Source organism: Idiotropiscis lumnitzeri, chromosome 10, assembly GCF_059441095.1.
Source record: "Idiotropiscis lumnitzeri isolate Australia: NSW breed Sydney's pygmy pipehorse chromosome 10, RoL_Ilum_1.0, whole genome shotgun sequence".
Classification (NCBI taxonomy): domain Eukaryota; kingdom Metazoa; phylum Chordata; class Actinopteri; order Syngnathiformes; family Syngnathidae; genus Idiotropiscis; species Idiotropiscis lumnitzeri.
In genome coordinates, this window is record NC_142400.1 from 21,835,521 (window position 1) to 21,849,646 (window position 14,126).

General features: G+C 41.7%; 1 protein-coding gene across 7 annotated transcripts in view; it reads left to right on the forward strand.

Annotated features, from left to right (window-relative positions):
* LOC148329655 (CUB and sushi domain-containing protein 3-like) overlaps positions 1 to 14,126 on the forward strand; it is a 493,599-nt gene that overhangs the window by 236,167 nt on the left and 243,306 nt on the right. For 6 of the 7 annotated variants that reach the window (XR_015845569.1, XM_088306210.1, XM_088306213.1 and 3 more), the window contains 5 exons: positions 723 to 792; positions 2,015 to 2,131; positions 2,642 to 2,851; positions 4,480 to 4,668; positions 6,587 to 6,764. Coding sequence is in view for 6 of the 7 variants with exons in the window: in XM_088306210.1 (XP_088162336.1) it covers positions 723 to 792; positions 2,015 to 2,131; positions 2,642 to 2,851; positions 4,480 to 4,668; positions 6,587 to 6,764 (764 nt within the window). In the remaining variant the exon portion in view is untranslated. The remainder of the gene's footprint in view (positions 1 to 722; positions 793 to 2,014; positions 2,132 to 2,641; positions 2,852 to 4,479; positions 4,669 to 6,586; positions 6,765 to 14,126) is intronic. The other variant, XM_088306212.1, reaches the window with a different exon arrangement.

The window sequence follows — 14,126 nt, forward strand, 5'->3', positions numbered from 1 at the left end:
GAAGTACTTTCCTGGGTCGTATTCTCTCAAAATGTTTCTTCCCCCGAGTGACATATTGACTTAACCTTTTCGTAAACACATTTTATATATGACAAGGCATTGTCAGGACTATTTTATAATTTATTAATCCCCAAATTTTAAAGCTCTTAGCAAATAGTCCTTTTGATGGTTCTCTTTAGACAAACTTGGCGGCGTGAAGTCACTTGTTGCAAATCTATTGCTGCAAAAGCAAACCACTCCCAAACCTCTGAAGATACAATTTCTTTCATGGGAACTAAGTTTTTCTTTTATTATTATTACTTAAATAAATCACAACAAAAGACTCAAGTTAATCAATATATCACACAGGCCAATGTTAAGAGTAATATGTTGAAGAAACTGGTGTTAAAGTCTACTTACCTATAATTCTTGTCACAATGCATAATACCCTTACAATGTACAGTAATTTTGTTGTTGTGTGAACCTTTTAGACTTGTCTAATTTTTTGTAAAATTATTTCATTGGAGATGTTTGGTTTTGCAACGAAATTCCAGACTTTCTGAGAGTTTTTCAACTAAATTTAGTCTTACTTACTAATAAGACTCTTGATTGCTTAATTTGTGTAAACATAGAATACTTTAGATACACAATCATAGGTTTAGCCCTGAATGCAGAAAAAAAAATAACTCTTCATTTCTGGATTTTGGAAATTGTATATCGCATTTTTGTGTTTCCCCCAACAGGGTAATGCATATATTATATGCATGCCTGGTCCTGTCAGAAGGTGGAATTACCCTGTACCATTATGTTTAGGTAATGTATTTCACTCACTTGCTATTCAAGACAGCATCAAAAACCATGTTTTCCATTTCTTGTCTGTATTTTATATTTGTCCCACACAATATAACTACAACCCCAAAGAGGACTTGTAATCGTGTTCGGGAAAGCAATAACATCACAATGCATTCATGGTAGCCCACATCTTGGATGTGTGGGCCTGCAGGTTGAGGTTATGAATTCTCTACTTTCCTGTCAGTTGAAAATCAATAACACTGTTGCACCATCTCACCTTGTTTGATTTGTGATACCCTTGATGAGGATCAATATTCTGCTTGCATACCTTCTTAGATAATGGTTGCCACACTGATTGATTCTACAGATTAATAACCATACATTTCACTCACTTTCGACATCTCACTGTTATAATCCTATCCGATTACAAATGTTCACAAACACACATATGAACTCGCAGGAACACGCGCATGCATTCCTTATATAAATGTCCTATCCCTTTGATGTTCACACTTCACTAAAGACACACGTTTTAGAAATAGTTGACCCTTCCTGGACTTGTGTGAGTAACTTGTTCTCAACCCATACTTGTACTTATATACAATAACATACTATAACAACATTACATATAATAACGTACTGAACCCAACCCAACACTAGATTTTTTTGCTGATAATCTCAGACGAGAGTAGCTGGATGCCTCTTCAAAGTGTATGTCATCATTTACTAAGTATTACTTGTCTGCCCCTCATTTTAAAACACAGCAGTCAAGTCCACCACCAACATCTTAGTCAAATCCCACAATAGTATTTTCCTGTGTATAATTGCTTTTGGTTGATAGTCCCCAATAATCTAGCATAATACCCCCGTAGGTTTCTAGCCATTTACCACATACAGTAAATGAGCCTGTTCTGGTATTGGGGAAAAAAATGAAAGGTTTACTTCCAAGTTCACATTGATTCCTCCTGGGGCTGCAATCACTCCTCACCTAGGTGTTTACGTAAGAGCTGAGCTGTTGCCCCATGAGAGGGTGGAGAGAGAAGAAGTGACAAAACAAATCTGTGCTTAAGAGTGCTAAGCCTTGTTTCACTGTTATTAAAAGCCTCCACCAAACAGGCATTGTTGTTGTGAGTCTTTGGGGCTTAGTCAGCATGTGTTCTCTGGCATAGATGTATACAGCCCTACCACCGAATCATCCTGCAGAGAAGTGACATGTTCTTTCTCCTTGGTTGGTCTCCCTTAGCTCAATGTGGCGGCTCCATGTCTGATTTTAGCGGTGTCATCCTCAGCCCAGGCTTTCCAGGGAATTACCAAAGCAGCCTGGACTGCAGCTGGAGAGTTCGGCTTCCTATTGGCTTTGGTCTGTTACACTGACCACACTGTGCACATCTGCTCCTACTCTCTTTTCTCTATAATTACTGTTTCTTATTTGGCCACCTCTCTTTGTCGTTCTTCCTTTATGTATGCTTTCAAAATCAAGTTGTCAGATCCCCTTTTTAACTGCCATGGAACTGTTGCTATCAGATACAGTAGACCCAGTGTTTGTTTTTAAGGGTTTCTTTTAAAAAACATCATATTGTGCTATTTACCTCAGGTAAAGTGAGATAAAATTACCCACTAAATGTAAAACCTTAGCCATTCTTTCTTAATTTCAGAAAGTAGCAGCTGTTTGAGGATCAGGAGAGTTACAAGATTTAGTCCCTACTTCTTATCAATACTTTTCATTGATAAAACATTTACAAAACCCCTTGACCGCTTGTAAAATGTTACCAGTCACAGTTTTTTTTTACTGGAAATTTGTGGCTTGGATTCCATTTTCTTTTGTTTTATTTTCATTTCCCTCATTAACTCCTACTTTCTGCATTTTCAGGGATCCATTTGCAGTTTCTGAACTTCTCCACAGAACCAGTTCATGACTATCTTGAAGTGCGTAGCGGGAGCTTGGAGACTGGAACTGTGATTGATCGCTTCAGTGGCTCACTGGTACCCAACTCTCTGTTCAGCACCACCCATGAGACGACGCTCTTCTTTCACAGCGACTACTCCCAAAACAAGCCGGGTTTCAACATTTTCTATCAAGGTAAGGTCAAGAAAGTTAAAGGTAAAGATGATTTAATTGTGGGAAATTTAAATGCAATGTTAAAACAGCTCAGAGAGCTAAACTGAGAGAGACTTAAATCATAATTGATTATATGCCGGTACAACCTATTTTAGCGCCATTCTGGGTGTTCCAGAGGGCAAAGGGTGTTCTCTTTCATATGACCCCGGCGCACAGACAATTTGGTGGCTGAGAGTAGACTAAACATTACACCAGCTGCTAGCACGTCTAAGTTGTGGCGTTTGGTGAATTTGATCAATACAATACAATTTTATTTATATAGCGCATTTCACAACAGCTGGAGCTGTAATAAAGCACTTACCATATGCCGTCACACATGGTGCAGGCAGACAAATTCTGAGCTTCATGGATATGTGTGATGGGTGTCAATCATATTTCATTCACAAATATGACTACAGCGTGCAAAGAACCTGCTGAATCATTGTAGAATATTGTTATAATATTAATATTGTCGAAAGAATCAATTTATTTTGTCTGTATTGGTCAACAAGATGAATCAAGATGATTTCTTTTCACTGACTTTCTCTAGCACATCAGGTTTTCTTCAGAATGATAGAATAACAATAATACAATATGTTATATAGTTATGAATTAAGGGTTAGATTCAGCAACATTTTCTGATGCGCGTGAAATAAGTACAAAATGAAATGTTTCGGGACACATAGCCAACTCTGATGAAGGTTTGGTACTGACTAGTGTTATCATTATCATGTTTATTCTATTTTTAAAATCACCCTGATTGGCTACGGCACAGCTCGTGGGAGGCCGGGAGGTTGGGGGTCACACAAGGACAGGCACAATCAGGTTGGAAGGCAATATCCAGGTGCTGACCACACAGCCGTGATCTGAGATCGCTCCGGCCAACTTTATACCATTCACCCGTAGAGGTCTCCTTGTCAAACATATTTGGAGTTCTGCATCAACTCCACATTGTGTCCACTGTATTAATGCTTCTGCAATGTCCAAGACTGTGCATCTCTCGCTTGCTGATTTTAAAGGGGATGTCGGCTGTGTTCACACCCACAATAAAACGCCCATTTCTAACAGTACTCATCTGTGAAATACCAAAAAAAAGAACTCCATCCATGCGCAAAATTAAATCACACTTAGCACTAGGCTTGAGCTGGGCATGACAATAGAGCCCTAACACATTTTTTTTTATTATTATTGGCACTAAATGTTACACCTGCATTGAATTCATAGCATACTGGAGCAGTGGGCCACTTTCAAGCACTTTGCTCTATGCTCACCAGGAATCAAACTATAGGGCAATTCAGTCACAGGCTACGTTCTTAACCATGTTCAGTAACAATAAAATATATAGTTACAAAATTTTCCTCTTGTTTTGTTGCATGAATCGGGTTTAGAAAATAAAAACAAAACATTGTATACAGCCTACTCTAATAATCCCAAATTAAGATTTAATTTCAACAAAATTGCCCATGATTTCTCTCAGTGCAGTCTGTTAGTTCTTATCTTTGACAATTCACTTTTGATGGTGTTAGAAGATAGTTGTGGATTGTTTTTATGTCCTCTTTTCTGCCCATGTCTTTGGTCAAATTTTTAATTTCTCTTTAACTCTTTAACAGCATATGAGCTCCAAAGATGCCCGGATCCACGCCCATTTCGTAATGGTGTAGTGATCGGCCAAGACTTCAGTGTGGGGATGACCATTACTTTTGAGTGCCTCCTGGGTTATACTTTGCTTGGGGAAGCTTCACTCACTTGCCTGCATGGAGTCAGCAGAAACTGGAATCACCCCATACCTCGCTGTGAAGGTGATTGGCAAGCATCTTCTATAAACACTCTAGTCATTATTACTGCAACCACATATTGCTTGTATTCCTGAATGTTTCTTACACTGAGCTAAATCAAACACTTTTACCACCTAGAAAGCACATGTTTATTGCACTATAAACTGATACAGCCCGTTAAAATGATATATGAACCATTTGCAAGTCTTTATTGCAAGGCCAATCAAGCCTGTCTCGAGTAAGTTCCAAGGTAAATGCTCTTATGTTGGTCAGGGTTAATATATGGTGACTTCCCCTAATCTTCTTCAGTGATCTAATGAAATACATTTGTACATTTGGGGTTTACAATACCGTTCAGTGTTTTAAGGAGGGTGTGGTTAAACTGTTTTCCCCTTGCTCTCGTGCTACATTAGCTCCTTACATAGAGGCCATTAAAGCCAGCTTTTGTCTTTATAGCAGCTTTGCTGTCAAATGTACCGATTCTGGATGGGAGAGTTCAGAATCAACCAGCAAATGTTAATATTTGGAAGTTAAGACCCTGACTCATTGCCAATATACTTTTGTTAAAACAAAAAAAAAAAACTTTTGAGCTGTTGCTCTGACATCTCTGTGCATCTCGTCTGCATAGGCTGAATGAAAAAGACCCCCAGGAATGTTCCTCTTCTATGGATTCTATCCAAAAAAAGAATGAATGCCAGCTCCACTCTTATGCTTTTGATGCACCAATTTTCCAAGAAACCATTGAAAAAGAAGCACCTTTTCTGTTGAGATTACAATTTGTTTTTTAAATAATAATAATTATTATTATAATCATAATTATATAATTATAATTATACATTTCAAGTAGCGTCTTTCAGGACACTCAAGGATGCTGTCCAAAGTAATATACAAGAGTAAAAACACAAAAGTAAAAACACCAAGTAAAACCAAAACTGGGTAGAAACTTGGTTATTGCAACTCCCTCCTCTTCAGGCTCCCCCTCAAGGCCCTCCGTAAACTTCATTCAAATGGTACAAAACTCAGCCGCTCGTCTAATCACAAGAACACCCTTGTCCCACCACATCACCCTCGTTCTCCAGCAACTTAACTTGCTTCCTGTCAAATTCCGAATCCAATTTAAACTGCTCCTTTATACCTTCAAAGCCATCCAAAACCTTGCCCCTCCCGACCTGTCCGACCTACAGAACATCATCACCCCAGTCCGTGCCCTCAGATCATCCTCCTCCTTTTTTTAAATCAAAATTTTCTTACTTCGAACAGTTTGGTTTTGATTGCTTTTTTTCATGTACAGTGTTATTGATGGCCTTGAAAGGCACTTGCAAATTGAATGTGTTATTATTATTATTATTGTTAAAATACAATATATGGACGAGGGACTGATCTGAATTAGGGAGAGTAATTGAGGCAAAACAGATGAATTTTGAGTCTAGTTTGAAAGATGAGGATAATGGTACAGTTACAGGAAAGTGTTCCAGAGCTGGGGACCAGAGTGCCTGAAAGCTCTGTCCCCCATGGTGCAAGCGGGAGGGACAGTGAGGAGGATAGTCAAGGTTGTGAATAGATTTAAAAGTATAGAGAATAATTTTGTAGATGGTTGATTGGGAGCCAGTGGAGCTGCTGTAGTAAGGAATGTAATGGGAAAAAGGTGTTCTGGGTTGATCCAGGAGGCAGAGTTTTGAACAGGTTGACGTTTAAGGAGGGCTTTCTGGGAAAAGTCGAAAAGAAGGCAGTTACAGTAATCAAGGCGGGAGGTGAGGCAGTGGATGAGAATGGCTGATGTGTGGTGAGTGAGTGCCAGCCATCTCCTGCAGTGTATTTCTGACGACTGTGTAGTAAGTACTCAATTCCTCCTTTTTAGCCCAATAACCTGCTGCTATGGTTATTTCATCAGCATCATTTGCAATTTGACTATAATGCCAAATACATATTTTTGTACTTCCAGCTCTCTGTGGTGGGAACGTAACATTAATTAATGGCACAATTTACTCTCCTGGACACCCAGCTGAATACCCCCACTTCCAGGACTGCGTGTGGACTGTCAGAGTACCTCCTGGTTATGGCATCTATATCAAATTTTCTTTTATCAATACTGAGCCTATCTATGACTACATCACTGTGTGGTAAGTACTCTCTCACGTTCTCCTGATCTTTCTTGGGCTCATCTCATGTCTTTTAATGGCAACGTACCCAGCTCCTCGCTCCTAAAACCTTTGAACACAGCCTAAGAATTGTTCTTACACCACTTTATTTAAGAGTATCACAAGCGAGGACTGAGCATCGAAGCGCTACCACGGGTTAGTTTCCGTCAAGGGACGTCTGATGTACACTGAAGTTATGTAGCTCCTTGATGGTGATGTGTTTCCCTTTGGGGCAGTAATTGATGCCAAAAATACTTCTGACATGCAGGTGGAGCATTTGTGACACGCGTAAATGACATGACATCATCTTTTGAAGACATCTCCATAAAATGACAACATTGAGGGGTGATCGTCTCATTACCCCAAAACATTTGTAACTCCTCACTCCTTGATGGAATGTCTGGTGGGTTGTGCTACCATATAAACAGAGGAGCGAGGACACAAGACGTTGCAATGAGACTAATGGGATAAGCCCTAGCTCTATAATTTTCTCTTGCTCTCTGTATTTTCTGATCTACGGCTACAAATAAAAAATGTAAACTATGCTCGAATGAGAAACAATCACTGATTAGTGTTGACAAAAATTGTTAATGAGATTTGAATCATGACATTTCACCTACTTTTCAATTGGTGAATCAATGCGATCTTGCTCAGAATTAGCAAAATCATTCCTGCATCATGAAGTTGGTCATATCTTCTGTGAGACCGGATGTTTAACCTATGTTGCCAGCTAGGGCTGTACGATCTTGGAAAAACATGCAATTGTATTATCATTGTTGGATATAGTAATATCGATATCATTGCAATATTTAACATGTACAAAGCAAAATGACAATTTTATTATCTAATGAAAGAATTGCATTTTTCCTCAAGCAGCAAAATAAGCAAGCTCAATGGATTTGTTGCCAATTAATGGTAATTACCGTATTTTCGCGACCATAAGGCACACTTTAAAGTCCCAAATATTCCACTAAACACACAAGACGCCCTATACAGTAATACCCCGGTTATCGCGGTTAATGGGGACCGAGACCACCCGCGAAAACTGAAAATCCGCGAAGTAGCGGCGCACCTTAAAAAAAAATAAAATAAATAAATAAAATACTTATATATACTTCGCACCTATATATATATATATATATATATATATATATATATATATATATATATAGGTGCGAAGTAGTGACGCACCTTCAAAAATGCTTAAAAAAAAAAAATAAAAAAAAATATATATATATATACGGGTAGAGAGAGAGAGAGTGAAATTCATGTTATAACAAAAAAAAATATATAATTAAAACTTATTATTTTTTTATTCCCCAGCCATTATTTTTGTATTTATTCAATTACCTCTTTTTGTACTTATTTATTTACTTCGACTTTTACCTGCTGGTACGCCGTCCGGTGTGCCCCTTGAAATGAAAGGTGGCATTTTTCATTTATTTATTTATTCATTCATAACTGACAGCCTCGCGCTCCCCTCATGCCCGGGGCGAAGGTGTTCCTCTTCGGCTTAACTGCCACGCACGCCGGCCGGAGCTCTGGTACGGTCTGAACCGCGCGAAACTCGCCCCCGATAGTGCCGGGGGGAACGTGCTCTTCTCCGTCCACTCTCTTCTTCGTCCACTCTCCTCTTCGGCACACGCCGGCCGTCTAACCGCTCCAGCGCCCCCTCGTGCCGCTCGGCGAAACTACAATGCCCCCGAATATTTTTTAGACCCGCGAAGCACTGAACTCGCGAAAGGTGAACCGTGAAGTAGCGGGTTATTACTGTAATGCGTCATGCCTTGTGTGTAGACTGAGAGCCGCAGACCTGTACATGTATTACTGTGTCGAGCAAGGGCTTTTCAGAATGCATGTAAGCACACCCTGCTGGTTAAAGTCTGAGACAACTGTGCGCAGAATTGACCGTGACAAATAAATTCTGTCAATACCTCTATTGGGGATGGTTTGAGACAGTAAGTAGTTAGAACAGACCAGTATGTACATGCGTGAGAAAGCTGGACAAAAGGGCAGCTGTCCACAATGTCGTAGTCTGTCTTATCATTCATGTTATTGCAAGCAAGAAACATCACAGGTTTAGACAACAGACTGCAAAAAAAAAATGTGATTCTAAGGAGTGTGGTGACGAGTGATATCCCTCCCCTTACACTGTTGGTTTGCTTAGTTGTCACGTGAGCTTCTATAGCATCAGTGGTACATCTATTGACAAAGCTGCTCTTCTCGAAGTGAGGGCTACCATGCGCGACTTAGCATGCGCGAGCTAGCATGCGCCTCATAGTGCGACGTGGCTAGTGTATGTGTTAAATACACTAGCACCCACAACTGACGCTGCGCCCTTTGACGCAGCGCATCTTTTGGCCGTGAAAATACGGTACCCTTGATTATGTTCAACTATTGGATGGCAATGCACATTTAAGTTTTCATCTGACTGGTAAAATTCCGATAAAAGCATAAAATTCCATTAAAACATATATTGCATGAGACAATATTGCAAATTCAATATTTTTTCATCATATTGTGCTGCTCTATTGCCAACCTCTAATCTCGTTGCACACTTGAGTACAATGACAATAAAGGGATTTCTAATCTAAAAAAAACATAGATGTTGAACTTTTTTTTTCAAATTCATGCGTGTAATGTGTTTTAGGTTGTTTTTTTTTTTTAATTGTATTTCCTCACGGGCTTCATCTTATACATAATTCATTGCAATTTGATATCAGATACAATACAACTATTGATAGCGCATTCCACAACAGCTGGCGCTTTAACAAAGCACTTTCCATATGGTGTAATATACATTAGCAGGAAATTAGAAAACAAATTAAAACACATTGAGAGTAGATACACAGTAGAACAGGGGTGTTAAGATCCAGTCCTGGAGGGCCGCTTTCCTGCATGCTTTCAATCTCTCCCGGCTGCAACCCACCTGATTCAAATGATCAGCTCATCAGCAAGCTCTGAAGAAGCCTGATAAGTATCCTGCTCATTTGAATCAGGTGGGTTGCAGCTGGGAGAGATGGAAAACATGCAGGACACCGGCCCTCGAGGACTGGAGTTTGACACCCCTGCAGTAGAAGAACGACAGTCTCACGTTGAGATGAAAGCCAAAGAATAAAAATGTGTCTTCGAATGAGTTTTAAAAGAAGATAGAGAGGGGGGTTGCCTTACGTTTAGTGGAACGTCATTCCATAGAAAAGGACAACAGAAAAGCCATGATTCCCTCGAAGGCTGCACCTTGTCCTCGGCACCTCCAGCAGCATTTGGTTCGTGGACCTGAGGCAGTGGGCAATGTGTAGGGGTGGAGCAGCTCACAGAAGTAGGCTGGGGCGAGGCCATCTAAAGATTTAAAGACAAACAGAAGTATTAACTAGTAAATTCACTGGGAGCCAATGAAGAGAAGCCTAGATTGGCGTTGTGTGCTCACTCTTCCGAGCTCCAGTTAATACAATACAATACTTTACAAAACTTTATTTATATAGCGCACGAACAGTAGCATTTTCCACCTGTTGGAGGCGCTTGAGGGAGGACTGCCTGACTCCCAAATAAAGTGCAATACAGTAATGTACCCTAGATATAACGAAAGCATGGATTACTGTTTCTTACTGCTGCTGAAAAAGAAAGGGCTTCACCTTAGCCAGCTGCCTAATTTGAAAGAAGCTGGATTGAACAGCACTGATTTGTCGATCTAATTTAAAATAACTGTCCAATTTAAAATCCAAGTTCAAGACTGTTGGGGCCTGGGTCAACAGGGTTGAAAGTAAAAGGTCCGCATCTTGATCAAGGCCAGGTTTCTTAAGCAGTGCTTGCACCACGTTATGTTTAATATGTTGAGGGATTACACCAGAAGACAGACAGACTGTTGACAATGCCCAAAACCATTTGCCACTACTTGGGAGGACCTCCTTAAAGAACTGAGGAGGGACAGCATCATACAAGGAGCTGGATGGCTTAATATGGCAAACCACATTATCCAAAGATGACAATGAATCAAACAAATCCAACACTGCAGAACATGGACAGAGGGCTCAAATGTAGCATTAGAAACAAGAGCCTAGATGTAGCAACCTTGTCCAGAAAAAAGCAAAAATCTATTGCACATTTCAGGGGACGAGTCTGTGCAAATCTGCAAATTGTGTTATAATTCATAATTACTTAAGATTGTATTGATCCACCCTAAATATATCTCTCTGCTCAAACCCTAGCAATTTTCCTCAGGATTCACCTGGGGGATCATGTAGTCCACCCAGGAGAATAAAAATGCCTAATTATATTCTTGTTATGGCCCTGAAATCAGAGGTCCAGATGTAGACTAGAGTGTCTCCACAGAGAGGTGTCTGGTCATTATAGCTGTCTGAGTTACCTCTCATGTCACACTGAGAAGAGGTGTTGTACGGCAGAAAGTACGCCGAACTCCTCTCAAATCTGACCCCAACCAGCGCAAACAGCTCATCTCAGCTGGTTTATATCCACAAATAACCTGTCACACTTAGCCGACATTTCAGAATTGTACCACATGTGATTTTCACACTTCTTCTGACCATCAGTCAGTTGACCAATAGAAATTCCTGTAATTCGGTCTGCAACATTAACTCCCAAATGTAGCTGCTTTGAAAGAGAAGCCATACCAGACAGCCTGACAATATTGAGATTTTGGCTCGGGAACTGTGTAAAATACTACTGACGTGACCGTTACTGCCCAAGACTTTTTACTACACTAACTTGCAGAGAGTGATAGTGATTTCATACACTTGCCATTTTGTCAATCAAGAGGTATTAATGACTGAATCAGAAATCAGAATCAGAAATCCCTTTATTGTCATTGTACTCAAGTGTGCAATGAGATTAGAGAGCTCCCCTCTCCAGTGCAATACAACAATAATTCGATTAAATATATAAATTTGATAAATAAGAGAATAAATAGTGAGATGGAAAATAATATGAAATAGGATATATAAAAACACATCACATCGCTGTTCTGCAAGGTAAGGGTGGTCGTGTGTGTGTGTGAGAGTTTAGAATGGAGATCGCTCTTGGAAAGAAACTGTTTCTCAGTCTATTCGTCCTTGACTTGATGCACCTGTAGCACCTGCCAGAGGGCATCAGGTCGAGCAGGTGTGAGTTTGGGTGGGTATTGTCTTTGACGATATTGAGAGCCCTGCTGAGGCACCGGGCGGTGTAGATGTCCGACAGTGAAGGGAGAGGGCAGCCAATAATCCTTTGCGCTGTTTTGACTGTCCTCTGGAGCCTCACTCTGTCCGCCTCAGTGCAGCCGCTGTACCAGGTGGAGACACAGTACATCAGCAGGCTCTCGATGGACGAGTGGTGGAAGGCCAGCAGCAGCTTCTTTTCCAGGTTGAATTTCCTGAGGACTCTCAGGACGTGCAGACGCTGGTGGACCTTCTTTACCACTGCTGTGGTGTTGTGTGTCCAAGAAAGGTCATCGGAGATCTGTACTCCCAGGAACTTGAACGTGTGGACCCTCTCCACACACACGCCTTCGATGCAGAGGGGGGGCGGCACCGTCTTATTCCTCCTGAAGTCGATGACGATCTCCTTTGTTTTTGCAATGTTGAGTTGCAGTCTGTTGTCCTCGCACCAAGCCGTCAGTCTCTGGACCTCCTCTCTGTAGGCTGTCTCGTCACCTTCCGAGATCAGACCGACGACTGTCGTGTCGTCAGCAAACTTGACGATGGTGTTGTTACCGTGGGCCGGGCTGCAGTCGTAGGTGTAGAGGGCGTATAGGAGAGGGCTCAGCACGCATCCTTGAGGGGAACCGGTGCTCAGCGTACGGGTGGAGGACGTGTAGGGGCCGAGCAACACAGTCTGGGGTCTGTTGGTCAGAAAGTCCTTAATCCAGATGCGTGTGAGGGCAGGGAGGCCGAGAATGTCCAGTTTGGCGACGAGGATGTCCGGCATGATTGTGTTGAATGCCGAGCTGTAGTCCACAAAGAGCATCCTTGCATAGCTCTGCTGTTGTTCCAGGTGGCCCAGCACAACATGCAGAGCAGTGTCGATGGCGTCCTCACTGGATCGGTATGCAAACTGGTAGGGGTCCAGAGTGGGAGGAAGGCAGTCCCTGATGTGCTGGAGAACCAGCCTCTCGAAGCACTTCATGATGACTGGTGTGAGAGCAACAGGACGGTAGTCATTCAGGTGGACGGCGGGTGACTTTTTGGGGACAGGAATAATGGTGGACGTTTTCAAGCAGGAGGGGATGACTGCTTGAGCCAGGGAGCGGTTGAATATCCTGCAGAAAACATGTGACAGTTGGTGGGCACATGCTCTGAGGACCTTGCCTGGTATTCCGTCGGGCCCAGTAGCTTTCCTTGGGTTAATAGCCAGGAGCGCGCGCCTCACATCCTGTTCCTCTACGGTGAGTGGGGGGGAGTTGAGGCATGAAGTGCGGGGTGTGACGGTTGAGGTGAGTCAAAGCAAGCGAAGAAGGAGGTAAGCTTCTCTGCCAGCGATGCACTCGGGTCTACAGAAGTCATGCTGCTGCCTCGGTAGTTGGTGATGCTCCGTAGACCCTGCCACACCTCCCGTGGTCTGTTGCCGGCAAGGTGGGACTCCAGCCTCCTCTTGTAGGCCGCCTTGGCTAGCTTAATGCCTTTGCTCAGGTCAGCACGAGCCACCCTATACAGGGCTTTGTCGCCTGACCTGAAGGCAGCGTCACGGGCCTTGAGTAGAGAGCGAACCTGGCTGGACATCCAGGGCTTCGCATTTGGGAAGGTCCGTATGGTCCTGTTCAGGGACACAGTTTCCATGCAGAACTTGATGTAGTCCAGTACACATTGCGTGTAAACATCAAGGTCCTGATGATCAAAGGACCTTGATGCTTCCCATCGTACAGGCACGGTTGCCATGATGCAATAAATGTAATGCATTGCAGTGTGTTATGGTAGATGTGCAAGCTTTTTTTGCATCAAAGGCACATATTGGTGTGGAATTGATTTACGTACAATGCTGTATGTAGTTAATGTCAAAGACCATTTGAATTTGCGAGTACAAAACAGTCTAGAAGGACTGAAATTGTCACTCAGCTTCAATTGTGTTTGCATGCAGACTGTAATTTGCAAAAATTTCAAAGACAGAAACAAAGCACAAATCAAACATGTGGCAGCAGTTTAGTAACCTGATGGCACCACTGTCTTCTCACAATGGTATTCAACTTATAATTAGTTTTTGTTGAAATGCTAATGTGATTTTTTTTCTCTATGCACTAGCCTGATTGCTGCTGTAGAACAATACTTGTGGCCTGAAGTTGTCATCTAATTTATTTTCTTTTTATTTTAAATGATTCTGCTGAACCACAATTCAAAGGCAAAGTCAGATTTTCTCAGT